Here is a 22,425-nt window from a genome sequence, read left to right on the forward strand (position 1 = left end):
ATTTCCGGAAATACAGGATGTGACTAAATGGCCCCATTTTTCGGACTGCAAAGGCTGCAGAGGCTTCCCTCAAGCCTCTGGGAGGCCAAAAAAGGCCTCAAACAAGTTGAAAATTAGCTGGGAGGTGCAGTGCAGGTAATGGGGTGGCGGGGGGAGGGGGAATTGCGCGTGCATATGCAGGGGGCGAGGGCATGCGTATTGCCTTCTGGGTGCTGGCGCGCAGGCACCAGCATGCACACAGTTTTTGGCACAGGAGCCCAAAAAGATTAGCCACCACTGACCTAGGAAATTGTTCCATATGTATCAGATACTATAATGCTAACTAGTCTTTGTTTTTTGTTTCAGGCAACTGAAACAATTTGAAGATGAAAGGATGTTTTCATGTCTTTACATAACAGGATCCTGTATTTACTGATGGATTATTTGGGATAAATTCTAAAGGCCATCCAATTAGTAGACAGAACAGTGGCTAACTTACCATGAAGATACTCAAGTAAGAAAATATATCCCATTACTTGATATAGGAAAACAACCTAGTGTTGACATACTGGATTATATACAGAATTTCTGTGATTTGTAATGTAACCTGGACTTCATTTAAGTCCTATCAGTAGATAAAGAGATTCTGGTTAAACAACATATGAAACAGTATACTGTGTTGCGTCTTTGTTAAACACAATTAATATTCAGTCTTTATTGGCAGATGTACGTGAAGCATCAGTAAGTTAAATTACATGTTCTACTCAGTTACAATCATGCTTCTTCACTGACTGATAGTTTTATACTGTATTGCATGAATTGTTTGGTTCAAGTCATGCCATATTTTGGTTGAGTTAAAATCAAGTAGTACCTCAGCCATTCAAAAATAGTTTTTTTTTTTTTTTTTGGTTTAAGCTATCTATTGTAAATTGTGAGTTTAGGAAGATTGTGCTACATGGCCCATGCTCATTTAATATTCAGTTTCCAGACAGATATCGTGAAATTCAGTACAATTTTCTAATATGCTCCAGAATCCATTGTGAATATAGCACAGTATATTGTTTTGTTATTTGTGTAACTAAAATATTTTTGTTAGCAGAACTTAGATAAAAGAACAGAGAAATGAAGTTTATGAATCCATTTACATTTTCAGTGGCGAAAAAATCTGAAAAGCAAGCTGTACAGATGAGAATTATTAAAATTATATGCTCATGTGGTAAAAAAAAAAGAGAATTCAATTTACATTTGGGACATTGTCCCAATGGTCCATTTGAGACTATCCTGCTATAATAAATTTGCAAGTTTTAACAGAAAAAAAGGTGAGATAAATGATAAAAACTTTCAAGAAAACATTTTTATGGGAAGTTTGAAATTGTTAAATCTGATTTCTGAAAAGTTGATTGTTAGGCTGATGCATTTGGATGGAACATAGAATGTGTAAATTAACATGGTGCGATATCAAAAAGTCATTTGAACTCAAAACAGTTCTATTAGCAAGCTGGAAGTCAGAATCCTGGGACTGATTTGCCACTACTGTTACTTCAAGTTCCTGGAGAAAAGATGAAATATAAGTGCTACCAGTAATTATAATAAATAGGATCTACACAGTGTATGCCACTGCAGAATAACTTTGAATAATAATCCTTTCCCACCTTAGAATCTACCATGCATTGTTTATTATTTTCTGTCTTTAATAAAAACCATATTCTCAAATGTTTACAGATTTGAATGAAGCTGATTTTTAAGTCACTTGCCTTCTCTATTACATTCCACTTATTTCTGTAGAATATTTATATGCCCAAGACATTTAATTTTTTCCTAATTTGTGATAGTTTGTAAAAGCTACCTTTGCCGCCTCATTCTGTATTACACAGCAGGGGTCAGTTATATTAATAACATTGAATAGATTCACATAGCAAATTAAAATATGATGGGCTGGTTTATGATTCAATATATTACCTAAACCCAAGCATTTAGATTCAAAAAACTAATTCAATAAGTCATGGATAGCATTTATAAATATAGTAATATTTTATTGGGGCTTTTACATGTCATTTGACCTTTACATATCATTTTACATGTCATTTGACTTCTTATAGCAAGCAAGATTAGTTACATTCTGTAGTAAACAATTACAGAATTCTTGTAAGAAGTACTATACCTCACAAACTATAGAATAAGTAACTGTCCAGATTAGGGGATAATTTCTTAAATTAAAATACTATTAAGAACTCAGTCTTGACCACTGATTTACCAAAATTTAGAGTAATCATAAAAGCCTTCGCTCTTCCAGAACTCAATTTGTAATATTGCCCTGTTGTGTTTATCAGGAGTTAGATGGATAGTTTCTATTTGCATGGTCTTGTATTGAAGAAATTAAAAAGTTGATTAAGGGCCTCCAGTCTTGCACTGTACTAGTGTTCGTACGATAAGCAAAATAGACGAACATCCAGTTTAAATTCCATTACTGTAAGTGATCTAGCCTTCTAAGTGTCCTCATTGATTTTGCAATTGAAGGCTATTGTCTATGTGTACAATTTGAGATCACTCGTTTCATTATTTACACATCATTTTTAAAATGCCCTTCCAAGGTAATTCATAAAGCATTAAAGCACAAAGCATCTCCATATATGTAGTGTAATTAAATGACTACAGTTGTGAAGTACCAGACCCATCTGGTGTTCCAAGTCATTAGCCTCTGGACTACAAGGGCAAGTCCTTCGCTCATACAAGTACATGCAGATGTTCTGATCCAGGGTGGAAAATTCTGTTTTGGCCAGTGGGTAAACTGGTTTCAAATACAGAATTAATTATCCCTCCCTTCCCCATTGGAGTTTGCTGGGAAAAGTCTGAGAGCCCTACCTTTATTACATCCTCTAGCGCAGTGGTCGCCAACCAGTGGGCCAGGGACCACTGGTGGTCTGTGAGAAAATTTTGGTGGTCCGCAGAGAAATGTCACCCCCAAAGCACCCCCCAAAGTGATTAATCCAGGCTGCGCCGCCCACATGGCCTGCTGGAACACAAGGCTTGCGTTGCTTGCATTGCGAACAACACGAGGTAGGGGAGGGGGGGAAAAGGTGGAGGGGGGGAACTTGCCCCATGCGCCTTGCTTGGCCACCGGGCTGCTTCTTTCTGCTTCTGTTTTTGGCTGCATGCAAGAAAAGCAGCAAAAGTCTTTCTTTCTCTCCCCCAAACTCCGCCAGAAGTGAGTCTTTGGGACCCTGCAAGGCATCTTGCTCCAAGAGGCTGCACCGGTGCGACAAGTCTCACAAAGACTCATTTCTGGCGGAATTTGGGGGAGAGAAAGAAAGACTTGCTGCTTCTGCTGTTTTCCTTGCATGAAGCCAAAGGTCTCTCTCTCCCCGCACCTGAGAACAGAGCTAGAGACGGTATCCTGCGATCCCAAATAAAGAATGATCGATCGGTAGGAAAACGGGGTGGGGAATTTTCCTGCAGGCTTTTTTGGGGATTTTCCCAGGGTCTCTGGTCCACGAGATTTTGGTGGTCCCTGAGGTCCCTGACCCCTGCTGTAGCAAACGCCCAAGTGGAGAGAAGCAGAATGGCTTAAATTGCAGCAACCCAAAACTGTTTGTTAAAATAAAACAGCAAATAACAAAAGCAAGCTGCCAAAAAAAAAACCCCAGAAATTAGAACATGCAATAAAATGCAAAGCATTATTCTTTTGGAATAAATCATTCGAAAGCTGCTTTACACCCAGTTGGGTTTTACGTATATGCTGACAAGCGGAATGTCTAGAGCTCTCATTACCTTCTACTACATAATGATGATAGTTCCAACCACGGTTGGCATAAAACAAGATTCTTAAGTCTCCACTTGACAGTTTGTAACTAATAGGATAATTGTCTATGGAGATTCTCAATCATCCAGGTCATGGTTGTCCCAAAGGTGCTTGTTTTTTGTTCCCAAAAGGCAACTGGATGTTGTTCTTGTTTTGTTTTGTTTTTTCCTAAGGACTGGCTGCTGGCTGCAAAGAATATAGATCTTCCCATTCCCCACCCGTTAGCTAGAGCTGAAGAAGCTTCTTGGTTAAGAAGGGAAACATTTTCAAAGTAAAACACACAAGAGATCCCAGTTGCCTTTCGTGGGGAAAGCACCTTCGGGACAGTTGGGTGGTTTGGATCTGGTCCTTCCTTCTTACCTACTTCCACCCAAAGTAGTTCTGAGGCCCCTCTGGGCTGCCTTGAGCTTCTAAAACCAAGCCATAGAAACCCAAACACCCAAATAAACGCCTGGCACCGAACCTCAGCAGCTGCACCCCGAGGCAGCATTTGCAGGACATCCCAGGCCAGCGGCTGCAAAAGGCCAGTCCAGGAGAAGGCGATGCCCAGCCGCCTCCGATGCCAAACAAGAGGCCTGGGGGCTCCCGGGGGCGGCCGACCCCCCCGTACCCCGCCGAGCCTCTCCAGGTGCGTCCTGGCGCGCGAGCCACGCAGGGCGGCCTTTCCCTTGAGAGCAACCCAAAGGAGGAGGAGGCGGCGGCGGCGTTGGGACGGGAAGGAAGCGCCCGGCGGGCCTCCCTCTCGCCCGGCCCGGCCCGGCCCCTTTTCCGCGGAAGGCCGGCCCGAACGGCGCAGGGCTGGCGATTATCCCCGCCTCTCTCCGCCTCGGCTCAGTTCCGCCTGCCCGGCTATGGCTGCCTAGCGCGTCGGCTGCCCGGCGCCGGGACATGGGCCAGGCCCGGCTGGGAAGCAGCAGGAGGAGGAGGCGGCGACGGCTGCGGAGACCCGAGGCGGTGAGCGGCTTAGGGGCGTCGATCGGCGGCTTCGGGACTCAGCGCAGGGCCCGGCTTGGGGGCGGACCCCGAGTTGGGGGTGGTCTGAGGGGCTGGAGAGAGGGCAGAGGCCGAAAGGGGCGGCGGTGGCAACGGGTCTGTCCTCCTCCGGCTCCACGGATGACCTTGATGAGTCACGGAGGGCGCATTCACACGTTACGGAACTGGGAGTTCTCACGCGGGGGAGGGGAGGGGGAGTCACCCTCCGGGCCTCGACAGCCCTAAGTTTGAAGCTCCCGCCGGGCGGTGTTTCTATTTTATTTTTTCTTCCCTAGTCTGTGCGGGGAGGGTCTCTGAGGCTGTACGCGTGTATAGACTGTCGAGGGGCTGGGTTCCCGCGATAGATGGAGCCTGGGTGAAGATCGAAGGGCTGTGCGCGCAGGGAGACTCCTCTCCAGCCTTTTTCAGGACTTTGGGGGCGGGGGGCTGGGTGTTGTGTGAATGCCGCCCACGCGGTTGGATCGCACTGGGTCGAGCTGGTCCGTAGTTGCCTGAACCCAAAAGTGGTTGGTTTTGTTTTGGTTTAGCTTTTTTTAAAACAACAACAACAGCAACAAGCGAAGCTAATCTGTAAACAGTGAACAATTTGTCCCAGGATTGTACCAGAGTCCAGCTGTTGAAACATTAACATTCATGCTTTATTTATTCATGTGCGACCTCCTTTGATGGCCTTGGTGGGTGGGGAGACTTGTGGCTCTCCTCTTCATCATGGCTTGTAGCTGGCTGAGCCTCCTGGAAATGATAGTTTAGCGACATCTGGCTGGGCTCACAGGTTTCCTGTCGCTGCCAGGTGTGCGATGATGTGCAGCATATCTGTATGCTGAGTAGGAGGAAGGGGCAATTATGACTTCCCGTGGTGCACATTTGCTGTGCTATGTACACATTCTTCCTTTGTGGCTTCCTCGGTGCAGGAGAATGGTGGAGTGTGGAATTGGCTCGGAAAAAGCCAGAAAAGATGCTTGCTCACGCATTTAAATTATGCACTTATTATAGTTTTGTGAGGCTGTTTTGTAAGCACATTGTGCCTGAATTTTAGATGTGTGTAACCAGACACCGTTCTCTTGGGACTCTTTGTTTTCTATAGAAGTAGGAATATGTGATGTTGTGTTTTTATTTAGGAGAAGATCCGTAGTGGGCGAAGTTATAGTGAAATCCTGAATTAAAATAGCCAGTGGAAACGCCAATGTTGTGTTGTACTTACTGAATAAGCTCATTTTCTGGGTTCTCACTGGACGCTAAACCTTATTCTAACCCACCAGGCTGAGGTTGTATAGGCAAAGGCCTTAACCTGGCTAAAAACCAGGAGATGGGGAGTTCTAGTCCCACTTTAGGCATGAAAGCAACCAACTTGGTGACTTTGGGCCAAGACACTCTCTCTCAGCCCAACCCACCTCACAGGGTGGTTGTTGTGGAGGAAATGGGGGGGAGGAATAAGGGGTATTAGGTACATTTACTATCTTGACTTATTCATAAGAAATAATAAAGGTGGGATATAACGAACAATTATACACACATAGTTACATTCACTTTAGGTTGACTGGCTTAAGCCTGTGTGAATGCAGTCAACCCATATTCATTACCATGGGTGGACATCTATAATAGATAAATGCAAGCGATAAGCTGCTATCCCCTAATTTATCTCTTTTTCGGCAATGCTCTGGGGCAAATGTAGTTTTAGGGTACCTGGAAGGGGCCAAATAGGAAAGGCTATGGAAAACAGCAATAATAGTTCACTCTTGCTTAGTATTTTAAGCTCCATTTCTCTACCTGTACAGGTAGTCGTCGGCTTGCATTGACAGTTGGCACCAGAATTTCCATTGCTAATAAGCAAGGCGGTCCTTAAGTGAGTCAAACATGATTTTACAGCTTTTTCTCCCATAATTTTTAAGTCAAACCCACTTCTCCTATTGACTTTGTTGTCAGACGCCATGTAGGAAAATTGCAAATGATGATTACCTGGTCTCAGGTATGCACGCTGGCTGCCAAGTGCCCAAATTTTGTGATATGACCACGGAAATGCTATGATGGTCATAAGTGCAAGGACCAATCAGAAGACACTTTTTTTCAATGTTGTCGTAACTTTGAACAGTCACTAAAATAATGATTGTGATGTAAGACAAGGGCTACCTTTATAAAAAAAAAAAAGATTTAGTGGTTCTCCTTCCAAAAATAGTGTAGTATAGTCAATCATAAGCCACCCTATGTAATTGTCTGCTAAATGAAAAATCTACCTATACTTGTGAAAGTATATAAAGTATATAGGGCATAGAAATAAATATGCGTGTTTAAAATAGGTGAAGCTGTTGGGAGAGTTTTTGGGTCAATGTTTTATGATTATATGCAGTACATATATTTTAGATGGTTCACATTACAGAGATTTTAAAAGCTATTAAATACAGTAAATAAGCTTTACATTAAAGTAGCTACCTTTATGTCTAAGGTGAAGAAGTCAATACTATATTATGTCAACAGCCGTCACAAAATCTTTATTGATTTGGGATCCAGCTACATTTTTGGCTTTTTTTAAAAATGCAGGGTATCCTGATTTATCAAGAATAGTGTGCACAGTCCCTTTAAAAAAAAACATTTTTACCCCATAATAACAATGGCTTATTCACAGAATCTTTGAGAAAAATGTTCTTTTGGAAAGAAAAATAAGATTATTCTAACCAAGCAGCTGTGACTGCTGTTAATGCATTGGGAGAAAAGTTTCTGTACACTGAAATTAGTCTGGGCAAACGGTATATAATAAGTTACTTCTTTTCTTTGAAATTGTCAGCTGCCTATTCTGAGAGGCTCTAAAGTTGTTGGGTTTTTTTAACAACTTTATCTCAAGTAACCACTTAGGTTATTGGCATCTATGATGTGTGTAGCAAGAGTGTTTGTCCAGGCTATTAAGTACTGGGACTAGAAAAAAAGTTAAGGAACTCCAGCAAAAGACTTTGCAGAAGAAACAGATCGGTAATATTAACTATTTTTCTGCTGACTAAAAGTGTCAATGTACTACTAAACAGGTCCTCAGCTTACGACATAATTGAGCCCAAAATTTACATTGTTAAATGAGATATTTGTTAAGTGAGTTTTGCCCCATTTTATGACTTTTCTTTGCCACATTTGTTAAGTGAGTCACTGCAGCTATAGAAAAATAGTAACACAATTGTTAAGTAAATCTGGTTTCCCCATTGACTTGCAAAAGGGGATTATATGACCCTGGGACACTGCAACCATCGTAAAAGTGAGTTGGTTGTCAAGCATTCAAATGTAAATCACATGACCGTGGGGAATAAATAAATGTACCAAAAATATATATATATAAAGCTATGAAAATGAAACATTAATAATGGCGCAACCTGATTGCTGCCAACGACAACCGGTCTTCGATGGTTTTGTGGAACCACAAACCCATGTTTACAAGCTTTCAGAAGATCGTAACTGTAAGCCACCTTGACTTCTGGGAAAAGCTGCAGGAGATGTTGGGAACCCTAATTTGGAGAAGCCGAACAAATATTCTACGACCTGTTTCACCTTCATTTGCCACGCCTTCCCAGAGAATCAGCTTGCATTATCGTACGAATGTCTGCATGTACTAAGGGGAAGGGAGCATTTATACTTTTTTACTATTTTACTATTTTTAAAAAATAGCCAGCCTGTTTGCAGTGCCTAGATTGGAAGCCTTTTCCTGTAGCTACAAATTGCATCATAGTCAAGAGTGAAATGCAATGGTGGTATTCTACCGGTTTGGCCCAGTGCGTCTGAGCTGGTAGCGGCGATGAGCAGCAGAGACCAAACCGGGACCCTCCAATGCTCTGCGGTTGGGTCCACCCATGCACCTGGGCTCCCACGCTGACCTTTATGCCCTGCTTTTGAAGGGCAGCTGCTTTGCGTGGCACAACAGATTGCCGCACGGCGGCTGCTGAGGCGACAGGGAGAGTGCAGGATTGCAGGAGGCCAGTTAGAAAGTCCCTGTACCTGTTTGGCGTGCACACGCAAAGTGTATGCGCGCGCGCAAAGCACGCCCACCAAACCACGCCTACCAAACCGGTGGTAAAAATGTTTGAAACGGACCACTGCTGAAGTGTCTTTAACCTCAGTTCTGGGGTCATGGTGAGCTGGCCTATGTGTTTACGAATACGTATAGGTCACTATTGTGGGTCGCTCTTTAGTATTTTCATATTACGCATCCAGCATAGGTAGTCCTTGACTTACAACAGTTCATTTAGTGACCGTTCAAAGTTACAATGTCCCTGGAAAAGAGTGACTTATGATCCTTTTTTACACTTATGACCATTGCCACATCCCCGTGGCGACATTATTAAAATTCAGACGCTTGGCAGCTGACTCATATTTATGATGGTTGCAGTGCCCAGGGGCCATGTGATCCCTATTTGCGACCTTCTGACAAGCCAAGTCCGTAGGGAAGGCAGGTTCACTTAACCATGTGACTAACTTACCGACTGCAAGTGATTCACTTAACTACGGTGGCAAGGAAGGCTGTGAAATGGGGCGAAACTCACTTAACAAGTGACTCACTTAGTATCAGAAATTTTGGGGTCCATTTTCATCGTGAATTGCTGATTACCTGTAGTTAACATAGTATGACACCTTTTGATCTTAATGATCACCTTATTATGTACAGCCCTCCAGTCGTGTTAGTAAAAAGATAGTAGAAATTAAGGGTTACATAACATGGTAAACCTTGAATATACATTTAACAAAGGCTTAAGGTTCCTAGCATACAGAGGCTCTTCATTCGTAATCCATGTTAGGAGCTGGAAAACTCCAAAGAAACGTCTTGTCTCTAAACAAATTAAACAAGGAATGTGAGTTTCTGCATGTGTGTGTTAGCAGAGGATATAATACGTCTCTAAGAAAGAGTGGTAGAAACATCTCACTGGTATTTTTGGAAATAGAGCCTTTTCAACTTAAAATGCTCATTATTACAACCTATAGATTATCCATACTTACAGAACTACACATCCTTCTAAGATGTGGCCAGTATTGTGCTTTTATAATGATTTGAACGTATCTGATCATCTCTTTATTTGAACAAAACACTGTAGTTGAAAACAGCATATGTCAGTGGTGGCTAACCTTTTTGGACTCCTGTGCTGGAAATTGCGTATGCATGCGCTCATGTGCCAGCACCCAGAAGGCAGTGTGTGCAGGGGCCCTGCGTACGCAATCCCCCCCTGCTGCCCTCTTACCTGCACTGCGCATGTGCGTGCCTCCCAGCTCCCTGGGCCCATTTCGTCACTTCTGATATTTCCGGAAATACAGGAAGTAACGAAACGGGACTGTTTTTCGGCCTCCAAAGACTGCAGAGGCTTCCCTCAAGCCTCCAGGAGGCCGAAAAAGGCTCCAAAATCAGCTGGGAGGTGCGCACATGCGCAGTGAGGTAAGTTTGCCTGGACTCGCGTGCCCGCACAAATGGCTCTGCGTGCCACCTGTGGCGCACATGCCATAGGTTCGCCATCACAGGCATATGTGGATCTGAATATAATTTGCATTTTCTTTGCCTTCTTTTGCTCCGTTTATAACATTCGGTCTTCTTACTCTTCTGTGTTTTATATTTTGTATTCTGCTATGGCCTAATGCAGGGGTGTCAAACTCAAAGCCCGTGGGCCAGATTCAGTCTGCAGGAAGCCATCCCAGCTGAAAAAGGAGCTTGCGAGCCCGTTTTCACTGGCAGAGCGCTTGGGCCAAAGGCACCCCTGACATGAGTGACATCAAGCTGGCCACGCCCACCCTGGCCCGCCCACCCTGGCCCCACCCACCCTGGCCCCCCGAGTTCAAACACAACCCTGATGCAGCCCTTAATGAAATCAAGTTTGACACCCCTGGCCTAATGTCTGACTTTAATCAATAAGGTATTGCTATCAGTATATCTGATATACTTCTGAGGCTTTATGATTAAGATTTATTTGGAATCTTCTTTTTTAGAAAACAGAGACTGAACTTAAAGAATCCTTTTGAAGAGACACCGTAATATATGAACATGCCTACCTTGGCTTCTGTACCTAAAGAACTCTATCTCTGCACTTCGTTGAAAGATCTGAATAAAAAGACAGAAGTAAAACCGGAGAAAACAAGCACTAAGAAGTATGGTTGTTTAACCCAACTAGTATATTTATTTTCCTAATGCCAGTTTGATGGTAGGGATTGAAGGCACTGTTTCCCTTCATGGATCATTTAAATTATTCTCACCGTTTAGAAGGCTTTTGTCACTGAATTTTCTACTCAACTAGTTTTACTTATTTATTTTTGTTAATAAAATTTATATGGCTTATTCTCGGTGATTCTGGGCGAATTGTTAAAAAAAAACACCCAGCAATACTCAGTGTTTTGTGGATCATAATAGACTTTTCTACATACTGTAGATACCATTTCTGGGGGTTTTTTTTAAATAGCACTGCTGAGAACTGTTAGACTGTATTAACATGCGCATCCCTTCCCATATGAAATTAAGATTCCTTCCTGACTGAAGCTGATAAAAGCTGCCTCCTTCCTTCCTTGAAAGGAAGAACTTAATTCAGCACACACTGTGTTACTTCTAATATAATTATTTTACTCTTAATTCCTATGCGTACTTTGTCCTTAGGACAAAGCCCAACATTTTACCAGGGAACAAATGCAATAGAATTCACCAAGATTAAAACTTGCACTGGATTGTGTTATAAATGATTAATGGTATGTATTTAAAGTATCAGCATAGAGCGTAGCAGTTTGGCAGCAATGACAGAAGATAATTGAACAAAAGTAGATCAGAAAAGCCAAGGTGGCTTTTATTAGATAATCATTGTTAATCTTGTTCAGGCTTGAAAACAGTTTTCTTCCTTGTTTCCGTCGGCAAGGTTGTTGGTTTTTTTTTAACAGTGTATATTTGCAGAAGATAACACCAGCTTTTGTGACTTCCATTCTTTGCTTCAATTTCAAGTTATGTCCAGAGTGCTGTTAAGATCTTCAAGGCAGCGGAAGAATGCCGGTTGGATAGAGATGAAGAGAAGGCCTATGTACTTTACATGAAATATGTAACTGTATATAATCTTATTAAAAAGAGGCCTGACTTCAAACAGCAGCAAGTATGTATTCAGTTACAAATGCCTTTATACATTTCGAGATCTTAAGTGTTGTGCTGAACTTTTAAAAGAACTGAGGAAAAGATACCAAAACACATGATACGTTGTTGCTTAAGATGTCTTTGTAAATATACATCCACAGATTAGGTAGGTAGGTAGGTAGGTAGATAGATAGATAGATAGATAGATAGATAGATAGATAGATAGATAGATAGATAGATAGATAGATAGATAGATATAGATCTATAGAAAGGGAGGGGGAGTCAGTCTATATATTTTTGTCCCATTTATTCGTAATTGTAGTGTTTGCTTGATCCATAAAAAACTTTTATTTCAGAGCTCTTCATAGGTTCGAGTTAGAATGCAAGAATTCCAACAAGCTCCTTGATTTCATATAAACATAGAAAACTAATGCAGAAAAAGGGCCTGTGGTCCATCAAGTTTCCCCTTTTAGTTTTTTGTTTGTTTGCTTTTGCTTTCTTTTTTATTCATTTATTCATAACATTTTGTTATTTTTTAATTTTTTTGTGGGATGATAAAAATGTGTAAAAGAGCAAAAAAAAAAAAAAAAATCCTGGTTATTTGCAATGCAGTGCAAGGCAGGGCAGTATGTATCTCTTGATAGTTCTGGTCACAGCACGACTCCCTGTATATATTGGACTGTGGTGTCAGAGATGAACTAGTAGCTGATGCCTCTTCTAATTTCAGGACTATTTTCATTCATTACTTGGACTAACCAATATCAAAAAGGCTATTGAAGAAGCCGAACAACTTTCAGAGAGTCTTAAGCTCAGGTAGGCTTTTAAAAGCATTAAGGGTTAATTACTGTATTCTACAGGTTTAGTTCATGTATTTATCTATTGGTCACAGTGGGGGTGTCCTTCCTATTGCATTATGTTTCCATCTATCAAGAATTTGGAGATTTTCAGAACATTAGTGCCATACCGGGGGGGGGGGCTGCATGTCAGCTCTGTGTCACACACAGGAAGGGAAAGAGTGCAGAACGAGGCCTCTGACGGCATAGAACAAAGGGCTTTAGATTCATGTAGCAGATTGCAAAGGAGTTTAGCAAATGTGCCAAACTTAACCTCCTTTTTGCGTTACTCTAAAAATTGCTACACACACAGACACACACACACACACACACACTATTGGCTTGTCCTGTCAGGTTGGTGGGAATGTCCTTGCTTAGGCTGTCAGGAATATCTTTTAAACAAGTTTGATACAGTGTCCATATTTTCAGCATTACGCTTAGAGTGCAGTACTGCAGGCTTCTTCTGCTGCCTGCCAGCTGCCTGCAATTTGGTAATTCGACTCTCCCCAGGCTCAAGGTTGACTCAGCCTTCCATCCTTCTGAGGTGGGTAAAATGAGGACCCAGATTGTTGAGGACAAGAGGCTGACTCTGTAAACCGCTTAGAGGGGGCTATAAAGCACTGTGAAGCGGTATATAAGTCTTAAGTGCTGTGGCTATAAAAAAAGAAAACACGAAAAGCTTCATTTGGCCAACTGCCAACCCTCTTTAATTCAAATTCCATTTTAGCTGCTGTTGCTGCCGCCTTTTAATTTTACCTAGTCATCTTCACATTTTTATTACTATGAAATGTATTTGCCTTTATGTGAACATATAATTGTTTAGTATAAACAACAGTCTGTGTTTAACAAGTCACGCTTGCCATGCTGCATAATGCTTGGGAAATAAATGTCTCCTTTAATTAGATATGAAGAAGCAGAAGTGCGAAAAAAACTGGAGGAGAAAGAAAGACAAGAGGAACAGCAGCAGAAAAAACAAGAATTAAAAGACGATGCTAAAACCTCTTCAGAAATATCAACAGATCCCAACGGGAAAAATCAGCTGGTAATCCAGCCACTATTTATCCCTCTCATATATTTCTGCTCTATGCCATTAAAAACACTCTTTGTAGAAAAGGAAGTTATTAAAAAAAAATATGGCTAGTCAGATTGATTGCAACGACAAATACGACTTGCAAGGTTAAGAACAAAATCTGATATTTAGGTTAACTTTGGCATTCCTAAATTATGGAAGCCGAACACCCCTCCATCTGGAGAATATCAGATTCAGAAATTCTGAACATAAGAAAATCCTGTTAAAGCCTGCAATGATGGCAGACACGTTTGGTAGATTAGTTCATCCTGAATACACATTTTTGTTAATTCCCTTTGATTCTGCGAAAATGCTATTGAATGCAAGTCTGGGCAGTTGAATGGAGCTGAGTGTTTACTGGCCGGCTGCCCTTCCTGCAACCAATGCCGAGTTTTATTCAGCAGATACATCCTCAGTTATATATTATCCATGTTATATAGCCAGAAAATCATTAGTTGGAAGATGCCACATGGTGGTTAAGTCCTGTCCTTATTAAAGCCTCCGTGTCTACTCTTATTTACTCTTGAACTCAACCATTTGACCCCATTCAGCTAGAGCTAGACACTGTACATTCAAGCAAGAGAAAGTCTAAATATCCAGCCTGGACAGGAATGTTTTCCAGAATTAAAATGAGACATTAGTTACGTTGCATTATGCTAGAAATATTTTGATGCAAAGTATGTAGGGTTGATTCGTGGTGTTTAAGGAACAGGGTGTTTGGGAGACAGAGAAAAGGATAAAAACAAAATATAGTCTTCAGCAAACAACTTTATGGGGTGAACCAGAAAAAAAAAACCTGCTCCAAATCCATCCCCTTATTTTCTTGTTGATACTAATTGTATTATTTGGCTCCTTGGATTAAGAATCTCAGTTTTCATGTCTTCTTCGGTATATAAACCCAACTAATGAAGATTCTTATCAGGATGTATGATATAACAATTAAGTCTAGAAAAAAACACCACTTTGGGTGCCTTTTTTCTGACATACTAAACCTATTTTTAATGCCAAAATAATGCAGGTCAACGGAGACAAGAAAAATGTGGCAGAGAAGAAGGATTCTTCTGAAAAGGGTAAGCATCGTCTCTTCATCAATCCTTAAAGAGTAGGGACCACAAGTGAAAGATGTTCAAGAGATATATTTTGGAGAAACATCTTCGATCTCTGATAGCCCCTAAAAGTTGGTGATTTCCCTTGAGGAAGGAAATATCCACCCCTTTGTGATTTAGACAGATCTCTTTCGTAAGATTAATCTCAGAGAACTATTTTGCTATAGTAGCAATAATTTTGGCTTCCATACACCCATGGAAAACAGGAGAAACTCATGCATTCCACCCTGTTGTTTTCAAAATGTCTGAGAGATTTCTTCTGCCGTTCATAATGGCTTCCTTGGATAGATGATCAGGATCACACTTCTACTGCCTGGGTGATAAGAGAAGAGCATTTTCTTTCCTTTTTCCCCCCAATTTCCCTGGCTGTAGAAGGCATGGTGATGTCAGGAATGGAGGAAACTAATGTTTTGGCCTATTTTCAGAGTGGCCTTTTTGGAAACTTGGTTGTTGTTTTATTTTCTATTTTTTAAAAATAGAAGCTTGCCAAACCTGTTGAAAGATCAACATACCTATTTTGCTTCTATTTTTGGACCTCCTCATGCATTCCCACACCTTCACCAACTTTTGATGGTGTGTACGCTTCCAACATTTGAAAATTCAGGGTGGAAAACTTTGAGACACAAAACAAATACTGTATAATTCTCAGAACTCCAGTTCCAGCTTCACATTCGATTCACATTTTAAATAATTTGTCCTTGTCAATCATGTAAACATATAGCCAGTTTTAATAGTTATTTTCTCCAGCGGAAAACTAGTGACTGTTGCCAAAATGAATGCTGAGTCATATTATGAATAAAACTATATGTATATTTCATGGAGGAAATCCATAACCCATTGCAAAAACGTAGATCTTGTGGTTTTCAGAATTCTTTATTGAAACCGTCTGCCTTCTTTGGTTAGCTTTGGTAAATGATTTTTCTGTCTCTTAAAGGAACAATCACAGCTGAGAAGCTGTTTACAATGATGATGGATAAAAGCATCAAGGTTATGATCATGGATGCCCGGTGTTTAAAGGATTACCAGGAATCCTGCATTATGAATTCTGTTTGTGTTCCACAAGAAGCTATCAGTCCTGGGTATGGAACGAACTTTTCTGATAGATCTTAAAGCTGCGTAATGCTAAATAGCTTACCAGGGATCAAGCAGAGAATACAGGAAATGTAAACAGGGATCACTTATTGGCGTGGCCACCCTAAAAGGCTGGAAAGTACAAATAGTAGTTTTAAATGTTTTCTTTTTAAAAGAATGCTTCATTAGTTCACTATGGAACTTTTGGCCCTGCGATGTGATGGTCATACCAGTAGTAAGTGCATATATTCAGAACACCAAAGAAACTCTTGAGTTGCGTTTATATAGATAGTGGTACAGGTAGTTCTCGACTTACAACCGATAGGGAGCCTTCTATTATGGTTGTAAGTCATAACGGTCATAAAGCAGGTTATCCATGCAACCAACCAGATTTTCCGACTGTCAGGTTTCCATGGGATGAAATCCATTTAAAAAGAAAAGAGCAAAGTCCATCTTCCAAAACAATTTCTTTTATTTAGGAAAGCATCAAATTGTCAAAGTCTGTTGTAATTCTGGATCTGACACGACCCGGAATTACACCACATAATATTGGAAATTAGAAACAGCCCCCAAAAATCTCATTCCCCAACAGAAGTAAATCAACGTTGCCTGGTGTCATCAATCTCCATCTCCAGGTCTCAGCAGGGTCAGCTTTTGTTCCCACGGGAAGAAGAACCACCTAGCCTAAACAACTCTATCTCCACTCCTCCCTCCTTAGGAATGTCTTAGCAAGCCCAAAATCCTTCCCCGACATAAGCAGCAAAGAGAAAGAAAGAAAAGGAATATATAATAAGGCTAAATAAAATGTCTACGCATATGTCAGTTTTGGGCTTGACACCGACCTGTATTTGTGGCTGTTGTTAAAGAGAATCACTGCAGTCATTAAGCGAATCCCGGTCGTTAAGCAAACCCATTTATTCAGAATGTCAAAGGTGCTCTTGAGCTGCATTCAAGGCTCTGTGTCTGATGACTGGCCAACTGTACCTTGAACAATAATCTTGTTTTCTTGTTTTGTGGACGGCATCAAACTTCAGAGTCACTGCTAACAAGATTGAAGCTAAACTGCCAGACCCTTCAAAGGAGCCATGGAAGGAGAGGGTCCAGGTGGATTATGTTGTCTTGCTGGACTGGTTCAGTTCAGCAAAGGACCTACAATTAGGCACAACTTTGCGGAGCCTCAAAGACGCACTTTTCAAGGTGGGCAACTTCAGATTTATAGTTGGGTACTTAGTTTGAGATATGAGGAACCCACTCGTGATAATATAGTTGAGAATGTTGGAGAACAATTGTCTCACTTGGGAGGAGGGTTCAAGCAGGGAATTAGCCTGGACTCGTTAATATAGGTAAAGGTTCCCCTCGCACATACGTGCTAGTCGTTTCCAGCTCTAGGGGGTGATGCTCATCTCTGTTACAAAGCCGAAGCGCCAGCGCTGTCCGAAGACGTCTCCATGGTCATGTGACCGGCATGACTAAACGCTGAAGGTGCATGGAACACTGTTAACCTTCCCACCAAAGTGGTCCCTATTTTCCTACTTGCATTTTTTACATGCTTTCGAACTGCTAGGTTGGCAGAAATTGGGACAAGTGATGGGAGCTCACTCCATTACACGGCACTAGGATTCGAACTGCCGACCTTTCTGATTGATAAGCTCAGCGTCTTAGCCACTGAACCACCATGTCCCTCCAAAGGACGTCAGAGTAACTGTAATTTTGCATTGTCCGTCACTTTCATACCAACAGATATTTGTTGCGAGAAATTTAATTGGGTGGGGAAAGATTTTCCACCTTCACATAATCTGTCCTTCAGCCCAATGCCTGGGCATCCTCTTGCTTTTGGTCAAGTATTTTTTTGCCTTTTGTTTCCAGTGGGAAAGTAAAGCTGTGCTACAGAATGAGCCCTTGGTCCTAGACGGAGGTTACGAGAACTGGCTCCTTTGCTATCCTCAGTATACAACCAACGCCAAAGTGGCTGTGCCCCAGCGGAGCCAGAAGGAGAACATTTCTGTCTCTTGTAAGTAGACAAGGCTTTCCCCCTCTCCCTCATCTGGGAGATTTTGAATCAGTTCTGCAATTCCAAAGACAATTACAGATGGTCCTCGACTTACAGGGAATATAGTTAAGCTATATTGGGTTTCGTATGTTGTGGGAATTCAGCTGCCGAAGTTGGGAAGCTGCAATTTAGGGTTCTGCGTGTTGCGTAGAACTGTCATGCCCCTGTCAGAATCTGACTGGGAGGAGGAAGCCAAACAGCTGACAGGAAGTGGGAGTGTGGCTTCATTGGCTGTGGAAGAAACTGAGGAAGGGCACAGTCCGGCTGGGCAGAGCAGGGGAAAGGTACAGCAAGGGAGAGGGAATTCGGAGGAAGACCCAGGCCCACCCCCTCTTCATCCTAGGGCACACAGGGAGGAATGGAGAAGGGAACAGCGTGAGTTGCATGGCTTACGGGGAAGGAAAGGGCACTGATTCCCTTCATTAGCTGCAGCTGGGAACACAGTGTTTAAAAAGGGAAGCTGCTCATAGCAAAGTTGTTGGGAACAAATCGTGAATTATCTGGTATCGTGGAGGCTTATCTGGGTTCCTGGCATCTTCCTAACAGTGTGTGTTTTGCTGTGCTTTCAAGTCTGCAATTCCTTGAGTTTTTTCTCCAGCCAAAGGTAACCTGGACATTGGGGGCAAAGTTGGGGGTATTAAAGGGACCTTCCTTGCTTATTTGACTTGTGCCATGCCCCAGGTCATCACAGGAACCTATTTGCCTTATGCCACAAATGATGGTTAAACTAAAATGCAGTTTAGCACAATATGGAGACCTTGCCTTGTGAATATTGGCCAGGTTCATGCAGATAAGCCTGTGGCATATATTACTTTGTGTATGTGCTTGTTTGTATGTGTTTTTGACTCAAAGGGCTAGTCCTCTGCAGTTTTGTCAGTAAGATTTCAAAAGTGGTTTGATTTCTTCTTCCTAGGGCTGAGAAACAGAGTGGCTGGCCCAAAGTCACCTAAGTCTTTATGCCTAAGGCAGGACAAAAACTCACCGACTCCTTGTTTCGGGTCCAGTGCCTTAACCAGAACACCAAACTGGCCCTATATATAGCACATAAGAAGTATTAAGCATATGCCTCTTAACACCTAGCATCTTCCATTTGTATATTTGTTTCAGTGGACTTTACTTACCCGTCATTGGAAGAGCCGGCTCCGGCTCCTCCACCTGTTGTCTATGTCAGGCCCTCCGTGGTAGAAGCACCTGAAAAATCGGACATCGCAAGTGAGCAGGAGAAGAAAATGGATGTATTTAGATCGCTAATTCCCAGCGGAACCATTGCTGCTGCTCCGACTGGCATTCTTAGCCAGCCAATCTCGGCCATGAAGGTTATTCCTCAGGTGAGCTATCCCTTTTCTGCAGGCCATGACCCACTGGTTTGCACTGCCTCATAATAGCACAAATGTATACCTTTCTCATTCTCATAAGCCGAATGAGTATGAATTTTGTTTTTGTTTTTTAAACTGGTAAATGTCAGTGGGAAAGCAAAAACGAGACATGTAAAAACTCAAGCAGTTTCTTCGTTGCTGTCCGCCAGTAGGCAAAATCTTGCCAGGCTAAAGCACACTCCGCACGACTATCTGATCGCATGCGTAGAAGGAACTAGGGAGGATGGCTTCTGTACCGCTTCCTGCCGTAGCAAGGATTCGAGGCCGATGATTCTCTTTACGCCTCCTTCCCGTAAATTAGCACCAGGTTCCACCACAGTCAGAGAGGAAAGGATCCATCAGTTAAGAGGGATGGCAAAATAATGATCGTGCAGGCAATTCTGAGCATTTGTAGCAACGAAGGTGGAAAAGATGGAGGGGTGGTATCCAAATACAGGTAGTCCTCAACTTACAATCATTCATTTAAGGACGGTTTGAAGTTATAACGGCACTGAAAAAACTGGACTTATGGCCAGTTCTTACAGTTGTGACCATCCCCCCCACAGTCACATGATCAAACTTTGGGTGCTTGGCAACCAGTTACAATGGCTGCAGCATCCCAGGGTCCAGGACCTACCGTCTCTGTCCTATTGTTTCTTTTACATTTTTTTTATTTTTCTTATATGAATCCATGTATTCATAACTAAGTTTTTACTTATACCTATTATCTTGTAAGCAATTGACAAATATAAATAAATAAAAATAAAATAAAATAAACATTTCCAAACTTCTCAGGAAGCTTCTCCCAAGCAAGAATCAATGAGGGCAGCCAGATTTACTTAACAACCGCATGATTCACTTAGCTGTAGCAATTTACAGAACAAAGGTGCGGCTCACTTAGCCACTGCCTTGTTTAACAACAGAAAATCTGGCCGTAAGTTGAGAATTGCTTGTAGGTCCTGCATGTATGCAGTTTGTACTCTTACCTTCTAATGAACTCATTGTCGGGATGATGGCAGTTACCCCCCAATTAAATCATGAGTCTCGAGCCAAACTTCCAAAACTTCAGAAGGATTTATTGGGAGTTAACATGTCCGGCACTGCCTGGGTGTAGCCGACGCTGAGACACATCATTCTTTGTCACCCTTGACCCTGGTTTTCCCCCATCCCTCTGGGTGTATCCTAATTCATATTCTCCAATGGGACACATCCATAGCCAAGAGTCATCAATTATGCTCTCCAGTTAGAATTTTGTGCGGGGCAGAAACTTCAGTCACCTAGTTACTATCTTTGAAAACATTTATGGAATGCAGTTTTGGTTTACAAGCTGCCGCACTGCTCCCCCCTCCCTTTCTGTTGGCAACTCTAAAAAGACCATAGAAATAGTTTAAGAGTTTATACTTATGTTGTATTTTGGGTTTGCCTTTTTTTTTTTAAACTCTGACCAAACTCTTATTTTTCAAAAACTATGAAGCAGAAGGGAGAGAAGCTAGCAAGCAAACCGCTCCTTTCATTTTCTTTTTGCATCCAGGTTGATCGTAGCAAAAAACCCTCAGCAAAAATCCCCGATGACCAAAAGGCAAAGGCCGAAAGCCCAGCGATGGTGAAGCCGCTAAATTCCAACGGGAAGCTAGTTCCGGATCGCTCCACAAAGCCGTCGCTGGATACGAAGCCCAGCCTAACGGACGAAGAGAGGAGCCCCGGGCGCGTGAGGAAGGCGACGGCGGCAGGAAAAAACGAGGGAGAAAAAGAAGAGCCCGAAGAGCTGAGAGAGGCCCAGAGACGGGAAAGAGCAGGAAAGAGAGCCAGCGAGGACCACGGAGACTGGGAAGGCCGAGAAAATCTCCAGAGGTTTAAAGAAGACCAAGAGAAGAAAGAGAAAGAACAGCCCGCCAAAGGGGTCGACCGGAAACAAGATCTGGAGAAAGTCCCCAGAGATTCAGCTGAGGTGAAAAAGAAAAGTATGGCTGGGAACGAAAGCCCTGAGATGAGGAAAGCCGACCTGGACAAAAATACGGCCGGAGAAAAGGAGAAAATTGTCTGGACCCCCGAAACACAGAAGCGCAGATTTGCTGAGGAATCCCAAGGGCCTCTGAGGGGGGATTTTGGCTTGAACAAGGTGAGCGGCCCAGCTGTCACCGGAGAGTGACAAGAAGCCTTGAGGAGGCTGTACAGAGATAAGGTCCCACTATAAAACCCAATAAAACCCACCCACCCTGATAACAGTCGGACTCCATATCAGTGGTGGAATTCAAATTTTTTTTACTACCGGTTCTGTGGGCGTGGCTTGGTGGGCGTGGCAGGGGAAGGATACTGCAAAATCCCCCATTCCCTCCCCACTCCACTAACCTGCTTTCCAGCTCCGTTCTCCTGTGCAGGGCAACCAAAGAAGACCCAGCCAATCAGATGGGACTCGGGAGGCGGAGAATAGATGGGGGCGGGGCCAGTCAGAGGCGATATTGGCCGGTTCTCTGAACTACTCAAAATTTCCACTACTGGTTCTCTAGAAGCAGTCAGAACCTGCTGAATACCCACCTCTGCTCCATATCACGCTGGGGTCCTTCGCCCCATTGACAGAACCAGGTGTTTCTGACATTATCCAGATTCTTTGCTGTAGAGGGCTGCAGATTCTGATTGTCACGGATCAGGGCTTTGTATAATTCTGAATAGCCAGATCTAGCCTTCAGTTCAGCATTTTAAAGACCAGGTGGTAGAATCAGAGTTATATCTCCCTCAATTATTGCCCTGAAAGTCATTCTTGCATTTCTTATATACCCAGTAAGATTTTTTTTTAAATCAATGGATGTAGGATCTATGAGGCAGATCAAGTTGGCCAGCAAGTCCAGCTCCCTATTTCTTTTGTATTCCCATGGATAAAGCAGATTCCATGTTCTTACCTTACAGAAATCATTTCTTACTGCAGATCGGGGGGGGAAAAGCAGAGGAAAGCTCCCCACCTAGAGATCCATTCTTCTCCCAAACAAATAGTGCTTGCAACTGAGTGGCTCAAACGTATTTTGTATGCTGTTAGAGAGAACATTTAATACAAGGGTCCCCAAACTTGGCAACTTTAAGACTTGTGGACTTCAACTCCCAGAATTCTCCAGCCAGCA

The 22,425-nt window shown here is 42.5% G+C and overlaps 1 protein-coding gene across 3 annotated transcripts in view; it reads left to right on the forward strand.

The window, feature by feature from the left end:
- USP8 (ubiquitin specific peptidase 8) overlaps positions 1–22,425 on the forward strand; it is a 33,175-nt gene that overhangs the window by 2,427 nt on the left and 8,323 nt on the right. The window contains exons 2-12 of one of the 3 annotated variants that reach the window (XM_026677068.2): positions 346–493; positions 10,712–10,870; positions 11,706–11,850; positions 12,556–12,641; positions 13,565–13,703; positions 14,749–14,800; positions 15,771–15,915; positions 16,942–17,104; positions 17,774–17,918; positions 19,065–19,285; positions 20,844–21,431. In XM_026677068.2, the coding sequence (XP_026532853.1) occupies positions 10,761–10,870; positions 11,706–11,850; positions 12,556–12,641; positions 13,565–13,703; positions 14,749–14,800; positions 15,771–15,915; positions 16,942–17,104; positions 17,774–17,918; positions 19,065–19,285; positions 20,844–21,431 (1,794 nt within the window). In that variant the 5' untranslated portion in view covers positions 346–493; positions 10,712–10,760. Of the gene's footprint in view, positions 1–345; positions 494–4,474; positions 4,733–10,711; positions 10,871–11,705; positions 11,851–12,555; positions 12,642–13,564; positions 13,704–14,748; positions 14,801–15,770; positions 15,916–16,941; positions 17,105–17,773; positions 17,919–19,064; positions 19,286–20,843; positions 21,432–22,425 lie in introns of those variants that run through there. The other 2 variants (XM_026677066.2, XM_087972646.1) reach the window with 2 other exon arrangements.

This window comes from Notechis scutatus, chromosome 11, assembly GCF_049901735.1.
Source record: "Notechis scutatus isolate UNSWTSFEM ecotype Mainland chromosome 11, rNotScu1.2, whole genome shotgun sequence".
Lineage (NCBI taxonomy): Eukaryota > Metazoa > Chordata > Lepidosauria > Squamata > Elapidae > Notechis > Notechis scutatus.